Source organism: Pristiophorus japonicus, chromosome 12 (assembly GCF_044704955.1).
Source record: "Pristiophorus japonicus isolate sPriJap1 chromosome 12, sPriJap1.hap1, whole genome shotgun sequence".
Lineage (NCBI taxonomy): Eukaryota > Metazoa > Chordata > Chondrichthyes > Pristiophoridae > Pristiophorus > Pristiophorus japonicus.
In genome coordinates, this window is record NC_091988.1 from 54,189,029 (window position 1) to 54,209,557 (window position 20,529).

The following is a 20,529-nucleotide window of genomic DNA, read 5'->3' on the forward strand; positions in this document are numbered from 1 at the left end:
ATACACCATAGGCATCATCTGTTTCTATTCGCAAGTACCCACACCTCTGAGTATAAAACCGAGATGGTCCATGTTATGTCTTTAGAGGCTCTGATAATGACTCCACGAGGCAAAGTGTTGAACTTGAACTGTAGTGACCTTCGTCCTTTATTGCTAACTCCAGAATGAGGATCACACCTGGTGGCCTGCCTTTTATACTCAGCCTGACACACCTGTACAGGTAACCTACAAGCCTCCCACTGAGGTGCCCCCTGGTGCCACATCTTGTAGTAGTCCAAGCAGTAACCATGTAGGATACATGACATGACTTTCCCCCAAGCCTTTAGTGCAAATCATCTTCATGCATTGACTGTGCTCTGGGCTTAGCTCTATCTGGTTGAACTTTGGAAGGTCGTTTCTGTTGTGTATCTGTAAAGCATGCACTCCCATGTTCCGCCACCAGGGAGCTCATCCCCTGAAGTCCCAAGGGATCCCAGCATTCCTTGGGAGCACTGTATATAAGCCGGCCCCTAAGGCCTGTTCCTCATTCTGAGGTGTCTTATTAAAGACTGAGGTCACTGTTACTTTAACCTCCCTGTGTGCAGTCTCATCATCTGTGTTAGGAACACAATAACTGGCGACGAGAATACGAATCCAACGCAAAGATGCAGCAAACTGTGGGCATCCTGAAGAAGTTCTCGGAGGGTGAGGACTGTGAAGCCTATGTCGAACAGCTAGACCAGTACTTTGTAGCCAACAAGCTGGATGGAGAAGGAAGCGCTGCAAAAAGGAGAGCGGTCCTCCTCACAGTCTGCGGAGCACCGACCTACAACCTCATGAAGAATCTTCTGGCTCCGGTGAAACCCACAGATAAGTCGTATGAGGAGCTATGTACACTGGTTCGGGAGCATTTTAACCCAAGGGAGAGTGTGCTGATGGCGAGGTATCGGTTCTACACGTGCCAGTGATCTGAAGGTCAGGAAGTGACGAGCTACGTCGCCGAGCTAAGGCAACTTGCAGGACAATGTGAGTTTGATGGCTACCTGGAGCAAATGCTCAGAGACTTTTCTGTACTGGGCATTAGCCACGAGACCATCCTACGAAAACTTTTGACTGTAGAGACACCGACCCTCAGCAAGGCCATTGCAATAGCACAGGCGTTTATGTCCACCAGTGATACAAGTGCGAGCAATGTTCATAAATTAACTGGAACTGTGTTTGCGAGCAGAAATGTATAGGGCAGAACCCACAAGTCTGCAACTGCCAGCAAGCCTCAGGTGACCCAGATGACTCAGAGTCCACAACAAAAGATGAATGCAAGGCAATTCACACCTTGTTGGCATTGTGGAGGCTTCCATTCAGCCTATTCATGCTGCTTCAAAGGGTATGTTTGCAAGAGCTGTGGAACAATGGGGCACCCCCAACGAGCTTGCAAACAAGCTGCAAACTCTGCAAAACCTGATAACCACCACGTGGCAGAGGAAGATTGGTCCATGGTGGATCAAAGCAATTTCGAGCCTCAGGGAGAGGAGGCAGATGCTGAAGTACACGGGGTGTACACATTTTCAACAAAATGGCCACCTATAATGCTAAATGTAAAATTGAATGGCTTACCCATAGCCATGGAACTGGACACTGGTGCTAGCCAATCCATCATGAGTAAAAAGATGTTTGAGAGATTGTGGTGCAACAAGGCATTCAGACCAGCCCTGAGCCCCATCCACATGAAACTGAGAACGTACACCAAAGAGCTTATCACTGTCCTGGGCAGCGTCATGGTCAAGGTCACCTATGAGGGCATGGTGCATGAACTACCAATCTGGATTGTCCCGGGCGATGGCCCCACACCGCTTGGAAGGAGCTGGCTGGGCAAACTCCGCTGGAACTGGGATGACATCCAAGCGCTATCACACGTTGATGAGGCCTCATGTACCCAGGTTCTTAACAAATTTCCTTTCCATTTTGAGCCAGGCACTGGAAACTTTTCTGGGGCGAAGGTGCGGATCCACTTGGTCCCAGAGGCATGACCCATTCACCACAAGGCGCGAGCGGTACCTCACATGATGAGGGAGAGAGTGGAAATCGAGCTGGACAGGCTGCAACGCGAGGGCATCATCTCCCCAGTGGAATTCAGCGAGTGGGCCAGCCCGATTATTCCAGTACTCAAAAGTGATGACACGGTAAGGATTTGCGGCGATTATAAAGTAACTATTAATCGTTTCGTCGCTACAGGACCAATACCCGCTACCTAAGGTAGACGACCTATTTGCGACGCTGGCAGGAGGTAAGACATTCACCAAGCTCGACCTGACTTCGGCCTACATGACGCAGGAGCTGGAGGAGTCTTCGAAGGGCCTCACCTGCATCAACACGCACAAGGGACTGTACATCGACAAGAGATGCCCGTTTAGAATTCGGTCGGCTGCAACGATCTTCCAGAGAAACATGGAGAGCCTACTCAAATCTGGACCACACACGGTGGTCTTTCAGGACGACATATTGGTCACAGGTCAGGACACCGCCGAACACCGACAAAGCCTGGAGGAGGTCCTCCAGCAACTGGATCGCATAGGGCTGTGGCTGAAGAGGTCGAAATGCGTCTTCATGGCAACAGAAGTGGAGTTTTTGGGGAGAAAGATCGTGGCGGACGGCATTCAGCCCACAGACACCAAGACAGAGCCTATCAGGAACGCGCCCAGGCCACAGAACGTCACGGAGCTGCGGTCGTTCCTGGGACTCCTCAACTATTTTGGTAACTTCCTACCAGGGTTAAGCACCCTTTTCGAGCCCCTACATGTGTTATTGCACAAAGGTGAGAACTGGGTATGGGGAAAAAACCAAGTAATTGCTTTTGAGAAAGCCAGAAACATTTTATGCTCCAACAAGCTGCTTGTATTGTATAACCCATGTAAAAGACTTGTGCTAGCATGTGACGTGTCGTCGTACGGAGTCGGGTGTGTATTACAACAAGCTAACGTTGCGGGGAAGTTGCAACCTTTCGCCTATGCTTCCCGGAGCTTGTCTAAGGCCAAGAGGGTCTACAGCATGATTGAGAAAGAGGCATTAGCGTGTGTGTTCGGGGTAAAGAAAATGCATCAGTATCTGTTTGGCCTCAAATTTGAGTTGGAAACCGATCACAAGCCCCTCACATCCTTGTTCGCTGAAAACAAGGGGATAAATACTAATGCCTCAGCCAGCATACAAAGGTGGGCACTCGCGCTATCGGCGTATAACTATACTATCTGCCACAGGCCAGGCACCGAGAACTGTGCGGATGCTCTCAGTCGGCTACCATTGCCCACCACAGGGATGGAAATGGCGCAGCCTGCAAACTTGTTGATGGTGGCGCAGCCCACAGACTTGTTGATGGTCATGGAAGCGTTTGAAAATGATAAATCACCTGTCATGGCCCACCAGATTAGGACTTGGACCAGCCAAGATCCTCTGCTGTCCCTAGTAAAAAAACTGTGTACTGCATGGGAGCTAGGCCAGCATCCCCGTTGAAATGCAAGAGCCAATCAAGCCGTTCCAGCGGTGAAAGGACGAGCTGTCCATTCAGGCAGACTGCCTGTTATGGGGTAACCGCGTAGTGCTACCCAAAAAGGGCAGGGAGACATTCATCTCGGATCTCCACAGCACACACCTGGGTATAATAATGATGAAAGCGATAGCCAGATCTCACGTGTTGGTGGCCCGGTATCGACTCTGACTTAGAGTCCTGTGTACGACAATGCAGCATATGTGCTCAGTTGACCAACGCGCCCAGAGAGGCACCACTAAGTTTGTGGTCCTGGCCCTCCAGACCATGGTCGAGGATCCATGTCGACTATGCGGGCCCGTTTCTCGGTAAAATGTTCCTGGTGGTGGTAGATGCTTTTTCAAAATGGATTGAATGTGAAATAATGTCGGGAAGCACCACCACCGCCACCATTGAAAGCCCAAGGGCCATGTTTGCCACCCACGGCCTGCCTGACATACTGGTCAGTGACAATGGGCCATGTTTCACCAGTGCCGAATTTAAAGTATTCATGACCCGCAGTGGGATCAAACATGTCACCTCGGCCCCGTTTAAACCAGCCTCCAATGGGCAGGCAGAGCGGGCAGTACAAACCATCAAACAGAGCCTTAAACGAGTCACAGAAGGCTCACTCCAAACCCGCCTGTCCAGAGCACTGCTCAGCTACTGCACGAGACCCCACTCGTTCACATGGGTGGCCCCAGCTGAGCTACTCATGAAAAGGACACTTAAAACCAGACTCTCGCTGGTTCACCCCAACCTGCATGATCAGGTAGAGAGCAGGCGGCAGCAACAAAATGTAAACAATGGTCGTGCCACTGTGTCACGGGAAATTGATCTGAATGACCCTGTGTATGTGCTAAACTATGGACATGGTCCCAAGTGGATCATGGGCACGGTGATAGCTAAAGAAGGGAATAGGGTATTTGTAAACTAGACAATGGACAAATTTGCAGAAAGCACCTGGACCAAACGAGGCTGTGGTTCACAGACTGCCCTGAACAACCCACAGCAGACACCATCTTTTTCGAGCCCACAACACACACCCAAAGGATCAACGACACCATGCCGGAGCAGGAAATCGAACCCATCACGCCCAACAGCCCAGCAAGGCCAGGTTCAGCTAGCAGCCCTGCAGCGCCAACAGCCCTGCAGCGCACAGCCAACACACCAGAACAGACATTTGTACCGAGGCGGTCCACCCAAGAAAGAAAGGCTCCCGACCGCCTCCCTTTGTAAATAGTTTTCACTTTGACTTTGGGGGGTGGGGGAGTGATGTTGTGTATCTGTAAAGCATGCACTCCCATGTTCCTCCACCAGGAAGCTCATCCCCTGAAGTCTCAAGGGATCCCAGCATCCCTTGGGAGCACTGTATATAAGCCAACCCCTAAAGCCTGTTCCTCACTCTGGAGTGTCTTATTAAAGACTGAGGTGACTGTTACTTTAACCTCCCTGTGTGCAGCCTCATCTGTGTTAGGAACACAATAGTTTTCATCTCGGGTGAGTGGTTGGTGTTTCGTTGGCAGTGGAGGTGCTGGGTGGTTTCTGTTTGTGCGTCCATGACCACTCCATTCTCTCCCCCCAACATATAGATTATGCCGGTGGCTCATTACATTCATATCCATTCAAGTCCAGAAAAAAATTTGCATTTACATCATTACGTTTGTGGTACAGTTGTGAGGCAAGTACATTTGACCAGTGAGGTACATACTTGATATATACTTGGAATCAGTACTGGTGTGTGAGGACAAACTAGTACCAGAACTGCTGGATGGTGTCTAGGTAGTCTGGTGGCGGCGCGGTGCCCAGTGCTGGCAGTGGGAACCCGTTTGGCTCAAGTTGCCTGCTCTCGGGGCTTTTGCCGTTGCTCCTAGCATCGGGCAGGTTCACAGATGCCTGTGACCTCCCTGTCCTCTCCTTGCGCCCCGGGTCGCTGCTGCTCCCTGAGGAGCAATTGTCTAGCAGTGCATAGGGAACTGCTGACTCGCTTGCCTGGGCCTTATTTGGTTTTGGATCCTGGCTGGTCCCCCCAGTCCCATTTGCGGTGACCCTTCATTCCCGGGTGTAGCCTTGGTGGCGATAAGGTCTGGGGGCTGCGCATTAGCGCGGTTTGCTCTTTCAGGCTCGTGGCGGTTGGTGCCATCGGGTGCCTGAGAGATGGAGCCGATCAGGGGCAGGGTATCGATATCGGTGCCGTTGCCCTCTTGAGATCGCTTGTTCGGTGGCTTATATGTATTGGCTGCTTGTGGCCACACTCCATGGTGCATAACTCTGGTCCCAGGGACGCAGGCTACTACAATGGGTAGCTCGCTGGACCTGTGTACTCCTGATGGGTGTTTGCTCACTGAATTGACTGTATGCAGTTGAAATCCTACACCGCACAATGTTTCATTACTCATAGTAAATAACCTGTAGCTCCGATCACGATCGCGCGACTTTTCTTTGCTTATTGCATGTACACAACTCTGATCATCAATTGCATATTTTACATCTAACTCACAATTGCTCTTACATTGATTGAGAGTGTGGAACTGTCCCTTTAAGTGTGGTGAGTTGCAGGCCTCCTTTAAGCGAGCCTTGCAATCTTTACCCCAATCCTCTTCTTCGTTTGGTGCCACGTGATGCTCCATCAGCGCTGCACCTTATGGTCTGGCCGCTGGCATCTTTTTCTTCAGCGCTTCACCTCGTGGTTTGGGCGCCAGCTTTCCTCCATCTACGATGTCGACTGCGGTGATCCTCTTCTCCCCGGGTTCTGCCACTGAAGCTGGGACGTCTCCTTTGGATCCGATTTTCTTCCTCCGGAGTCCTGCCACTGGAGCTTGGAAGGTGCGTTCGGGTCATCTCAGCTGGATCATCTCCACGCAGTCGTGCTGAGCGGTCTGTGCCTCAGGTGCAGTGCTGGTCTGCTCTCTGGTGCTGGGTCCACCCTCTGAGCACGGGGGACATCGATCGCTAGAGGGATGAAATCTTCCCAGCTCCAATGGATCTTCTCCATCCACCTTCTTCCGAGTAGCATTGGTCCATCACTTGCAACAATCCACAGAGGTAACCTGTGCACCACGCCATCATGGAGTACCTTTAAATCCTCACTTCCAACAACTGGGATAAGTTCATTGGTGTAGGTGCACAGCTTTGTCTGAACCAGGACCAACTTGGGTCGTTCAGCTTGATTGTCCCATAGCCTCTCAAAGGCTTTTTGATTCATTACTGACTGGCTCGCCCCTGTGTCTACTTCCATGAAGACTGGAACGCCATCTATCTCGACTTCCATCCTCAACAGGGAATGCTTGGTGGTGCAGGTAAACATGCTATATACCTCATCGTGGGGCTGAGCTGCCTCTCTGACTATTGTTTCATAATCCCCACTGGATTCATGGCCATCTGCAGACTCTTCAACTACACAGTGAGTCATATTTCTTTTACACATTCACTGGAGGTGGCCCTTTGTGCTGCAGACTTTACAGACATAGTCTTTAAAGCGGCACTGGTGAGCCCTGTGATTCCCTCCACAACGCCAGCTACTCGGTTAGCCCCCCTCGGCGGACTCTGAGTTAAGGGACTCAGGGGGCCTTTTCTCTCTTCCCTGAGAAGGTTCATGTTCTACAGTCCAGCCGCTAAAAGGCGCCACTCTGTGCTCAGTACTTGCCGGGTTTGAATCCTGAGGATGAGTCATCTGCCTAGAGCCGCAGGTCGAGGTCATGAATGCCTGACTCACGTAGATGGCCTTCTGCAGCGTGACTGTGGTATCTGCAGACAGTAGCTTATGAAGAAGGCCCTCATGGCCAATTCCAATGACAAAGATATCCCGCAGCGCTTTTGTGAGGTGGTTGCCGAAATCACACGGTGCCGCCAACCTCCTGAGGTCTGAAGCATATTTCGTGATTTCCTGGCCTTCGGGCCGTTGGTGGGTGTAAAACCGATGTCTGACTGTGAGGATGCTCTCTTTGGGTTTGAGTTGTTTTTGGATCAGCGTTACAAGCTCCTCGTACGTCTTTGTCGTTGTCTTCGCTGGTGCCAGCCAGTCTCTGATGAGGCCATAGACAGTGGGCCCACAACTGGTTAGCAGGATAGCTCTGCGCTTATCAGCCAGTGTGGCCAGATTGTCGCTTGCCAGGTTGTTTGCTGTGAAGAAATGATCGAGTTTCTCCACGAAGGTGTCCCAATCATCACCATCAGCGAACTGCTGCAACATACCAAGGGTAGCCATTTTTTCGTCGCCAATTGTTATGTTTTTAGATGCTCTGATAATGGCTCCACAAGGCAATGTGTTGTACTTGAACTGTAGTGACCTTAATCCTTTATTGATCACTCCAGAGTGAGGATCACACATGGTGGCGGGCACACCTATACAGGTAACCCTCAAGTCTCCCACTGAGCTACCCTCTGGTGGCCCACCTTGTAATAATCCAAGCAGTAACCATGTAGGATACATGACAGTCCAAGTGAATACCAAGACTCACAAAGTTTGAGCAAGCTGTGCTTCCCTCACAAGGCAATAACTGAATTGTGTCATCTGCTTGCCATGGACCTGGAGCTCACCTCTCCGAGAGACTGGACCCCACCTCTACTACAGGTTAAACCCCACCTCTATTACAGATTAATCCCCATCTCTACTACAGGTTAAACCCCACCTCTATAACAGATTAATCCCCATCTCTACTACAGGTTAAACCCCATCTCTACTACAGGTTAAACCCTATCTCGACTACAGGTTAAACCCCAACTCTACTACAGGTTAAACCCTATCTGTACTATAGGTTCAACTCCATCTCTACTGCAGGTTAAATCCTATCTCTACTACAGGTTAAACCCCATCTCTACTACAGGTTAAACCCCACCTCTACTACAGGTTAGTCCCCACCTCTACTACAGGTTAAACCCCACCTCTACTACAGGTTAGTCCCCACCTCGACTACAGGTTAAACCCCATCTCTACTACAGGCTAAACCCCATCTCTACTACAGGCTAACCCCCATCTCTACTACAGGTTAGTCCCCATTCCCTGGATAAAGCAAGCCACTTCGAACCACTCTGGGCAGTTACCTGGGGAGTAGTTCACCTGTCTGCCCTCTGAGACATGGATGGATAATTGCGGAAAAAGAATACTGCTAGGAGAGTTTAACATACTATACTTTCATGTCTAGAACCTGTTCCCAGAGTTGAAAGAACGGTATGCTAAATCATTGGGACCCAGACTAAAAGAATGATAGTCTCCTTTCTTTATGCCAGGTGTGGAAACCCCATGTTAAATTAATTTAGATGATCTAAACCTAATTTCTAGTCGGCGTTGCGTCACAACACAAAACTGCCGCGAGTTCTCCACAAGGTGGCAATCTCACTCAAAGGCCACTGGGAAGATGTTTTCTGTTTTCAACCGAGAAATTAATATGACTAAATTTCATATAGAAAATGACTGAAGGAATTGAATGAGTTTCGATTTTCAGCTGTTTGCATTAAGATGTTGGTAAAAACAATTTGAGCTAAGATGTCAATCTACAACCTCAACTGTGACCAAAACCTTTGATTTGTAACTACCTTGTAACTACACTTGTGGTTATTTGTCATATTCTGTGTCGCATTCGTTGCAATGACAGAAAGTACAACGGTTCAAAGAGCCCTTCTTTATTTGCTGCCAAGTAGCGATGGCTGTTCTTCAAAGACTTCATTGAGTAACTCCTAGCTTTAAAAGCTTTGCCATCACTTAGGAAGGGAAGGTTACCATAGAGACTGATTGCTGATGGCGTGCCCAGTCACCAAGATCAAACTAGTTTCTGTAGCAACAAATTGCTCATGAAAGAAAAATAATATTGGTAGACTGATTAATGATAAAATGTATTTTTTGTGGGGGCGCAAAGTTGCCACAAGGCTCAAAATATGTCAAGGCGCTTGCTTTATTTCAACTTGCTTTTTTATTTTGTTTTCTTTTTGAAAAAGCCTCTTTCCTTTGTGCATTCTTTTTCTGCGTGAAGAATTTGACCAGCATCCGAGCATGTTCTTTTCCATTCAGGCAGTCATGGTTATCTAGGACACTAAGTGCCAGACGTCATCCTTCAGGAAGGACAGCAGGATGGACTGGGACACTCAACACTGCATGTCTTCTGCAGGACAGGAGAATGATACAGTCAGTACCATGCCATCCTCCAGAGATGAGGACAGGATAGCCTTGGTGCTCCATATAAAACACTGGTTCAGCTCCAACTGGAGTACTGTGTCCAATTCTGGGTGCCACACTTTAGGAAGGATGTGAAGGTCTTAGAAAAAGTGCAGAAAAGATTTATGAGAATGTTTCCAGGAATGGGGGACTTCAGTTACGTGGATAGACTGGAGAAGCTGGGGTTGTTCTCCTTGGAGCAGAGAAGATTGAGAGGAGATTTAATAGAAGTGTTCAAAATCATGAAGTGTCTGGTCAGAGTAGATGGAGAGAAACTGTTCCTATTGGCAGAGGGGTCGAGAATCAGAGGACACAGATTTAAGGTGATTGGCAAAAGAACCAACGGCGATGTAAGAAAAAACTTTTTTTACGCAGCGAGTGGTTAGGATCTGGAATGAACTGTCAGAAAGGGTGGTGGAGGCAGCCTCAATCTTATCTTTCAAAAGGAGTTGGATAAGTATCTGAAGGAAAAAAAATGTGCAGGGCTATGGGGAAAGGGCAGGAGTGGGACTAGCTGAGAGTCAGCAAGGGTTCGACGGACCGAATGGCCTTCTTCCGTACTGTAACCATTCTATGATTCCACGATTCTATGAAACTTGATCTTTTCAACCATGAAGGAAGTCAACAAAGAGAGAATGTTACAGAAGTATATAAGATATTAAACAGTATAGAAAAGGCAAATCCAGAACAGTTAAACCATGACAACAGGACAGGGGACACAGATTCAAGTTGGTGAAAGGCAAATTTAAGATTGATGTCAGGAATTTGTTTGCACAAATAATGATCAATCTGTGGAATGACTTCCAAACATAGTAAAGGCACAAAGTAGGATATTTTAAGAAATGGTTTGATGCTGTGATTGGGGGGTTGGGGGAGGTGGGTGGCGCAGGCATGATCTTAATGGTGAGCTGAGATTGGTTGATTGTCTTTCTCGTCTGCATTTATCATGTGATCTTGCAATAGTTGGCACAGCATGACATCCTCCAGACAGGAATGGAACTTAGGCTCTCTTACCATCTTATAGCTTATCACCGCAAGTTTTTATCTAGATGAGAGGATGTAATGTTCCAGCATTACATGTCAGCCTGTGTTTATGAGTCTAGGATGTTTTGGACTCTTGACATTGCAAATGTGTCTTCCAGCTCGGAGGGTGGAATGCTCTGAGTCGGTCACCACCATACAAGTTCTTTCAGCCAAGACAGCAGATTACAATGGGACATAGCACCACACATGCTCCTTCAGACAGGATAGTAGCCTGGAATGTTCAGCATTAGGATTAGGGTTAGGGGTAGACAGTGCAGGATTATGTGAAATAAGAGACATTCGCTAGTTACTGATTTTTGATTGTGCTTTTTGAGTTTAACCTACTTTTTTATTGCACAGCACTTTAGTGCATTGATGATCTATGGTAAAGGTTTTACGTTGTATGCCAATCCTGCTGACTTCACATTGTACAGTGCAGTGTAAGACTTCACTCCCACAATATTGTATTGCGTGTATATTCGACCTAGCCAGTGTCTAAAGTAAGAATTTAATTCCCTACTCACTATGCTTCCAGCATCCTAGCATCTGGAATCTTGCACTGACATCACCTCCACCATCTTGCACTGACATCACCTCCACACTCCTGCACTAATCTCCTACCAGCCACTGCCTTTGTCGCTCCTGATGAAATTGCCGAAGCATTACCTTTTATTGTTATTTCAGTATAAAGAGCCGGAGATTCTTGGACAAGAACTCACCAGCCAAGTTCTCAAAATGTCAAGGAAGCTGGTAGATGAGGGGCAGGAGGACCCAGCAGAATACTGCACAGGTGAGTCTCTTGAGTGTAATGGGTTTCCAGTTTACAGTCTCAGGTGGAGACACATGGAATCTTTTTCAAGAGTACTTTCCTTAAAGCAGCATAGAAATATGGGGGCCAAGTTTCAGCCTGAGTTGCTCCAGTTTTTTTGGAGCAACTGGTTTAGAATGGAGTATCTTAGAAATTGCAATTCTCGGCATTTAGTTTCCTCCTGTTCTAGTCAGTTAGAACAGTTTCAGTTTGGAACAGATTTTTTTTTCAAAAGGGGGCGTGTCCGGCCACTTACGCCCATTTTGAAAGCTTAGGCAGTGAAAACTTACTCCAAACTAACTTAGAATGGAGTAAGTGTAGATTTTTGTACGCTCAGAAAAACCTTGCCGCCACTTTACGAATCAGGCGTAGGTTACAAATCAGGCGTAGGGATAAGGTGGGGGGAGGGGTTTAAAGGGAAGTTTACAAACATTAAACACTTCAGTTTTACAAATAAAGAGCCATCATCAATAATAAATGATAAATATATCAATAAATCAACCAATAAATCAATCCAAAAAAAATTAATAAAAAATTTAAAAAATTAAAAAATCAATAAATACAACATTTTCTACTTACCGACTGCAGCACGGGAGTCCTCCAATAGCGTGCTGGGATGGCCCCCCCCCAGTGTATCTCTGTCAGTGTCTCTATCTCTCTGTCTGTCTGTGTAGGTCTCTCTCACTCTCTGTCTGTCAGTGTCTGTGTTTCTGACAGCGACGGGAGGGGGAGGAGGGGGGGTGGGGGGGGAGGAGGGGCGTTGGGGTGGGGGAGGAGGGGGAAGAGAGGGAGAGAGGGAGGGGAGGGAGAGAGGGAGGGAAGAAGGGGTGTAGGGGGGAGGGGAGAAGGGGGGGAGGGAGGGAGGGCGAGAAGGGAGGGAGGCAGGGAGGGGGAGAAGGTGGAGAAGGGAGGGAGGGAGGTGGAGAAGGGAGGGAGGGAGGTGGAGAAGGGAGGGGAGAAGGGAGGGAGAGAGGGAGGGGGAGAAGAGAAAGGAGAGGAGAGGAAGGCTGAACGGGCCTGGCCCGGCCGGGCCCAAGACTTCAGGCGGGGCCGGACCCCAGCACCGGAGTTAAAGGTAGGTGGTCGGGTCAAGTCCGGGGGCGGGGAGCAGGAGTCGGGTCGGGTCCGGGAGCGGAGCGGGAGTCGGGTCGAGTCCGGGGCGGGGGAGCGGGAGTCGAATCGGGTCAGGTCCGGTGGGGGGGAGCGGGAGTCGGGTCAGAGGGGGGAGTCGAGTCGGGTCCGGTGGGGGGGTTGAGTCGGGTCCGGGGGGGGGGGGGAGTTGAGTCGGGTCCAGGGGGGAGTCGAGTCAGGTCGGGTCGGGGGGGGGTCAGGTCGGGGGGGAATCGGAGCGGGAGCGGGGGGGGGGTGGGGGTTGCGGGGGGTTTGAGAGCCAGCTGAAGGGAGGAAGCAGGAGCTGGGCGTGGGAGGTTCAGCCTGATCCACGCCGCCCCAGTGAGGCCATTCGGCCAGGGCTAGGGGCGGCGTGCTTGGGCCCCTCCCGCACAGTTTTGGGTGCCTGGAGCTACTGCATATGCACGCCCACTGTAGCGCGCCTGTGCAGAGGTCCCGGCACTGTTTTCAGCGCAGGGACCTGGCTCCGCCCCCACAGCTCGTGCTAAGCCGCGCCCAGCTCCAGAGGACTTGCAGGGAGCCGGAGAATCTGTAAGTATCTTTTAGGCGCACTTTCGGACGTGAAAAACGGGCGACCAGGTCGGGGCTGCGCCGTTCTAGGCATGGCCCGAAACTTGGGCCCATGGAAACATAGAAAATTGGTGCAGGAGTAGGCTGTTCGGCCCTTCGAGCCTGCACCACCATTCAATATGATCATGGCTGATCATTCCTTCGGTACCCCTTTCCCGCCTTCTCTCCATACCCCTTGATCCCCTTAACCGTAAGGGCCATATCTAGCTCTCTCTTGAATATATCCAATGAACTGGCATCAACAACTCTCTGCAGCAGGAAATTCTATAGGTTAGCAACTCTCTGAGTGAAGAGGTTTCTCCTCATCTCAGTCCTAAATGGCCTACCCCTTATCCTAAGACTATGTCCCCTGGTTCTGGACTTCCCCACATCGGGAACATTCTTCCCACATCTAACTTGTCCAGTCCCGTCAGAATCTAATATGTTTCTATGAGATACCTTCTCATCCTTCTAAACTCCAGGGAATACAGGCCCAGTTGATCCAGTCTCTCCTCATATGACAGCCCAGCCATCCCTGGAATCAGTTTGGTGAACCTTCACTGCACTCCCTCAATAGCAAGAACATCCTTCCTCAGACTAGGAGACCAAAACTGAACACAATATTCCAGGTGAGGCCTCACTAAGGCCCTGTACAATTGCATTAAGACCTCCCTGCTCCTGTATTCAAATCCCCTAGCTATGAAAGCCAACATACCATTTACCTTGTTTACCGCCTGCTGTACCTGCGTGCCCACTTTCAGTGACTGATGAACCATGACACCCAGGTCTCATTGCACCTCCCCTTTTCCTAATCTGCCGCCATTCAGGTAATATTCTGCCTTCATGTTTTTGCCACAAAATGGATAATCTCACATTTATCCACATTATACTGCATCTGCCATGCATTTGCCGACTCACCTAACCTGTCTAAATCACCCTGCAGCCTCTTAGCGTCCTCCTCACAGCTCACACCGCCACCCAGTTTAGTGTCATCCGCAAACTTGGAGATATTACACTCTATTCCTTCATCTAAATCGTTAATGTTTATTGTAAAGAGCTGGGGTCTCAGCACTGAGCCCTGCGGCACTCCACTAGTCACTGCCAGCCATTCTGAAAAGGACCCGTTTATCCCGACTCTCTGCTTCCTGTCTGCCAACCAGTTCTCTATCCACGCCAGTACATTACCCCCAATACCATGCGCTTTGATTTTGCACCAATCTCTTGTGCGGGACCTTGTCAAAAGCCTTTTGAAAGTCCAAATACACCACATTCACTGATTCTCCCTTGTCCACTCTGATAGTTACATCCTCAAAAGATTCCAGAAGATTCGTCAAGCATGATTTCCCTTTCATAAATCCATGCTAACTTGGTCCGATCCTGTCACTGCTTTTCAAATGCGTTGCTATTTCATCCTTCATGATTGATTCCAACATTTTCCCCACTACTGATGTCAGGCTAACCGGTCTATAATTACCCGTTTTCTTTCTCCCTCCTTTTTTAAAAAGTGGTGTTACATTAGCTGCCCTCCAGTCCATAGGAACTGATCCAGAGTCGATAGACTGTTGGAAAATGATCACCAATGCATCCACTATTTCTAGGGCCACTTCCTTAAGTACTGTGGGATGCAGACTGGGATTTATCGGCCTTCAATCCCATCAATTTCCCTAACACAATTTGCCGCCTAATAAGGATATCCTTCAGTTCCTCCTTCTCACTAGACCCACTGTCCCCTAGTACATTCGGAAGGTTATTTGTATCTTCCTTCATGAAGACAGAACCGAAGTATTGGTTCAATTGGTTTGCCATTTCTTTGTTCCCCATTATAAATTCACCTGAATCCGACTGCAAGGGACCTACGTTTGTCTTTACTAATCTTTTTCTCTTCACATATTTATAGAAGCTTTTGCAGTCAGTTTTTATATTCCCTGCAAGCTTCCTCTCGTACTCTATTTTCCCCCTCTTAATTAAACCCTTAGTCCTCCTCTGTTGAATTCTAAATTTCTCCCAGTCCTCAGGTTTGTTGCTTTTTCTAACCAATTTATATGCCTCTTCCTTGGCTTTAACACTATCCTTAATTTCCCTTGTTAGCCACGGTTGAGCCACCTTCCCAGTTTTATTTTTACTCCAGACAGGGATGTACATTTGCTGAAGTTCATCCATGTGATCTTTAAATGTTTGCCATTGCTTATCCACCATCGACCCTTTAAATATCCTTTGCCAGTCTATTCTAGCCAATTCACGCCTCATACCGTCGAAGTTACCTTTCCTTAAGTTCAGGACCCTAGTTTCCGAATTAACTTTGTCACTCTCCATCTTAATAAGGAATTCTACCATATTATGGTCACTCTTCCCCAAGGGGCCTTGCACAGCAAGATTACTAATTAGTCCTTTCTCATTACACATCACCCAGTCTAGGATGGCCAGCTCCCTGGTTGGTTCCTCGACATATTGGTCTAGAACACCATCCCTAATACACTCCAGGAAATCCTCCTCCACCACATTGCTACCAGTTTGGTTAGCCCAATCAATATGTAGATTAAAATCGCCCTTGATTACTGCTGTACCTTTATTGCACACATCCCTTATTTCTTGTTTGATGCTATCCCCAACCTCACTACTACTATTTGGTGGTCTGTACACAACTCCCACTAGCGTTTTCTGCCCTTTGGAATTCAGCAGCTCCACCCATACCGATCCCACATCATCCAGACTAATGTCCTTCCTTACAATTGCATTGATTTCATCTTTAACCAGCAATGCCACCCCGCCTCCTTTTCCTTTCTGTCTATCCTTCCTAACTGCTGAATACCCTTGGATGTTGAGTTCCCAGCCTTGGTCACCCTGGAGCCATGTCTCCGTGATGCCAATCACATCATATCCATTAACTGCTATCTGTGCAGTTGATTCATCCACCTTATTCTGAATAATCCTCGCATTGAGGCACAGAGCCTTCAGGCTTGTCTTTTTAACACACTTTGCCCCTTTAGAATTTTGCTGTAATGTGGCCCTTTTTGTTTTTTGCCTTGGGTTTCTCTGCCCTCCACTTTTACTATTCTCCTTTCTATCTTTTGCTTCTGACTCCATTTTATTTCCCTCTGTCTCCCTGCATAGGTTCCCATCCCCCTGCCATATTAGTTTAACTCCTCCCAAGCAGCACTAGCAAACACTCCCCCTAGGACATTGGTTTCGGTCCTGCCCAGGTGCAGACCGTCCAGTTTGTACTGGTCCCACCTCTACCAGAACCAGTTCCAATGCCCCAGGAATTTGAATTCCTCCCTTCTGCACCACTCCTGAAGCCACATATTCATCTGAGCTATCCTTAGATTCCTACTCCAACTAGCACATGGCACTGGTAGCAATCCTGAGATTACTACTTTTGAGGCTCTACTTTTAAATTTAGCTCCTAGCTCCCTAAATTCGTCTCGTAGGACCTCATCCCGTTTTTTACTTATATCATTGGTACCTACATGCACCACGACAACTGGCTGTTCACCCTCCCTTTTTAGAATGTCCTGCACCCGCTCCGAGACATCCTTGACTCTTGCACCAGGGAGGCAACATACCATCCTGGAGTCTCGGTTGCGGCTGCAGAAACGCCTATCTAGTCCCCTTACAATTGAATCCCCTATCACTATCGCTCTACCACTCTTTTTCCTGCCCTCCTGTGCAGCAGAGCCAGCCACGGTGCCACGAACTTGGCTGCTGCTGCCCTCCCCTGATGAGCCATCCCCCTCAACAGTACTCAAAGCGGTGTATCTGTTTTGCAGGGGGATGACCGCAGGGGACCCCTGCACTACCTTCCTTGGACAGCTCTTCCTGTTGGGGATAGATGTGCAAATAATTAATCCCTCAAACAATTGTCTGTTAAATGTGAAGCCGGCAGGATTGACAAAATTTTACATAGTATTTTATACTTTTTTTTTCTCTCCTCCTTATATAGTATGTTTCAAACCCCCTCCCATACGGTCAGTTGGGCAGCATGGTTTGAAAGAGAGGAGAAAATTTATACTTACAATATCCCTGAGGAGAGCATCCATTCAAAGCTCATTACATTAATGTTACATAAGAACATAAGAACATAAGAAATAGGAGCAGGAGTAGGCCATAGGCCCCTTGAGCCTGCTCTGCCATTCAATACGATCATGGCTGATCTGATCATGGACTCAGCTCCACTCCCTGCCCGCTTCCCATAAGCCCTTATTCCTTTATCTGTTAAGAAAACTGTCTATCTCTGTCTTCAATTTATTCAATGACCCAGCTTCCGAAGCTCTCCGAGGCAGCGAATTCCACAGATTTACAACCCTCTGAGAAAATAAATTCCTCCTCATCTTAGTTTTAAATGGGTGGCTCCTTATTCTAAGATTATGCCCCCTAGTTCTTGTCTACCCTATCAGTGGAAACATCCTCTCTGCATCCACCTTGTCAAGTCCCCTCATAATCTTATACGTTTCAATAAGATCACCTCTCATTCTTCTGAATGCCAATGTGTAGAGGCCCAACCTCCTCAACCTTTCCTCATAAGTCAACCCCCTCATCTCCGGAATCAACCTAGTGAACCTTCTCTGAACTGCTGAAATGTTGTTTTAAGTTAGGCCCCAATTTCTAGTGAAAGCTTTGCCTGTTATAGGTGCCACATGCTTCGTCCTGTAGCACTTTCAGCTGCTTGTTCCCCTAGTTGTGCTACCCATGTGTGACATAATGCGGATGGGTAGTCTCACCCTGAGCTTTCACCTGCCCTGAAGCCTCGGTATAGATTTATGGATCGCAGTCTTCAAGTCTTCACATTTTCCATCCATTGAAGCACAGGAAGAGCCAGGCTTACAGACAGAAAGTTCTACAGTACTATCTATGAATGGCCAATCTTTCTGTCAATCATAAAAAATATAGTTTGGGGGTTGCAGGCACAGAAGCATATTGTGTATTGTAACCTTCTACCTTGCTGTGTCACTTTAACTGACGTCGATTGCTGTGGGAAACTCCATGAACTCAATCCACTGGCACAGTCCCCTGTCGGATTATGTTGTTAAGAGAATTTTAAGCACAGAATCATAGAAATTTATGGCACAGAAGAAGGCCATTTGGCCCATCGTGCCCGTGCCGACCACAAAAAAGTTATCCAGCCTAATCCCAATTTCCAGCTCTTGGTCCATAGCCTTGAAGGTTACAGCACTTCAAGTGCATATCCAAGTACTTTTTAAATACAATGAGCATTTATGCCTCTTCTGCCCTTTCAGGCAGTGAGTTACAGACCCCCATCACCTTCTAGGTGAAAAACGTTCTCCTCAAATACCCTCTAATCCTTCGACCAATTACTTTAAATCTATGCCCCTTGGTTATTGACCTCTCTGCTAAGGGAAAGTGGTCCTTCCCATCCACTGTGTCCAGGCCCCTCATTATTTTATACACCAGAAGATGCTATTAAACAAATAAGTTTAATCATTTTCTGCAAATTTTGTAAATTTTTTATATCTTTATAATGTTAGAAATTTTATTCAAAGAAGTAAATCCTCAATGTAATGGAGAAGGCAATACAGCAGCTGACAAGATTTGCAAATAAATATTTGCCATGACATCATCGTTCCCTTCTGTTACTTGGAATTTTTAACTGTTTGCTAATTGTTGATATTTGATTGGAAGTTTATTGCAATTGTTGATAGTTTTTATCCCCGCTTGCTCCAGGCTAGTTGGTACAGTCTACACCCGTTCAGTTGTAATTTCCCATTTTTTTATGAAAACAAATTTTCAGCCAATGAAGTGCAAGTTTGCAACAATAACTTGTGTGACTAATGCTGAAATGTTACCCAGGATGTTTGATGGACAAGACATTCAATGTAGAAGCCATTTTGGCTGTGTGGGGACTTGCAACCCACATTTAGCTCCATTGTAATATTTCTGCTCCCTTTGCTGCAGTACAGGATTAAACCTTAATAACTAATAAGTTAAAACTGTTCCTATCAATTTCAATTTCAGGATATGAAACCATGAATTGATGTATACACATGTGTGTGAAGGAGAGATATACACTTGCAGGTTACTTTAATATTATTCCTTGTTAAGTGTTGATCTGAAGTTGAAGACTGACAAATTTGTCTTTACAGGAGGCTACCATCCAGTAAAATTAGGGGACATTTTTAATGGAAGATACCATGTGGTGAGAAAATTGGGGTGGGGCTATTACGCAACAGTGTGGCTTTGCTGGGATCTGCTGTAAGTAACCATTCTTTTCATGTTGGCTTTAATGAAGTGATTGCTGAGGTCTACATTTTATTTAAAAATTGAGAAACCAAAATAAATGGCCAAGGCGCATAGTACAGGATACCACAAAGGTTGAAAATAGTAAAAGAGATGAGGGGGCCGAAATTGCTCCCCTCCATAAGCTCCATTTGCGCCTCATCACTATGTCAAAATCCTGGAACAGCATTGTGGGAGTACCTTCACCATAAAGACTGCAATGGTTTGAGAAGATGACCTATCACCACCTTCTCAAGGACAACTAGGAATGGGCAATAAATTCCAGCCTTGTCAGTGATGCCCACATTCACTTCAATGGAAATGAAAATCAGGAGAAGGTGGTGATAGGTCATCTTCTCAAACCACTGCAGTCTGTATGGTGAAAGTACTCCCACAACGCTGTTCCAGGATTTTGACATAGTGACGATGAAGGAACGGCAATATACATCCAAGTCAGGATGGTGTGAGTTGGAGGGAAACTTGTAGGTAATGGTGTTCCCATGCGCCTGCTGCCCTTGCCCTTCCAGGTGGTGGAGGCCAAGGGTTTGGGAGGTGCTGCCAAAGAAGCCTTGGCAAGTTGCTGCAGTGCATCCATGGTGCATCAGTGGTGGAGGCTTTAGCTGATGGATCGGGTGCCAATCAAGCGGACTCCTTTGTCCTGGATGGTGTCAAGCTTCTTGAGGGTTGCTGCAACTGCACCCATCACAGGCAAGTCACACTCCTGACTTTTGCCTTGTAGATGGTAGAAAGGCTTTGGGGTTTCAGGAGATAAGGCAGTCGCCACAGAATACCTAGCCTCTGACCGGCTCTGGTAGCCATGGCATTTGTGTGGTTGGTCCAGTTGAGTTTCTGGTCAATGGTGACCTCCAGAATGTTGATGGTGGTAGATTTGGCTATGGTAATCCCATTGAATGTCAGGGGGAGGTGGTTAGATGCTCTCTTGTTGGAGATGGTCATTGCTTGACACTTGTGTGGCTTGAATGTTACTTGCTGCTTATCAGCCCAAGCCCGGATGTTGTCATGGTCATGCTGCATGCGGGCATGGACTACTTCGTTTTCTGAGGAATAGCCTAAGCCTTTGTAAAGTGCCTTGGAACAATTTTTTACATTAAAGATGCTATACAAATGCAAGTTGTTTTG

At 47.6% G+C, this 20,529-nt stretch overlaps 1 protein-coding gene across 1 annotated transcript in view; it reads left to right on the forward strand.

Moving 5' to 3' along the window:
- Positions 1 to 11,405: 11,405 nt before the first annotated feature.
- The window catches only part of LOC139276767 (SRSF protein kinase 3-like), a 40,590-nt gene continuing 31,466 nt past the window's right edge, over positions 11,406 to 20,529 (forward strand). The window contains exons 1-2 of the mRNA XM_070894775.1: positions 11,406 to 11,460; positions 19,257 to 19,365. Of these exons, the coding sequence (XP_070750876.1) occupies positions 11,406 to 11,460; positions 19,257 to 19,365 (164 nt within the window). The remainder of the gene's footprint in view (positions 11,461 to 19,256; positions 19,366 to 20,529) is intronic.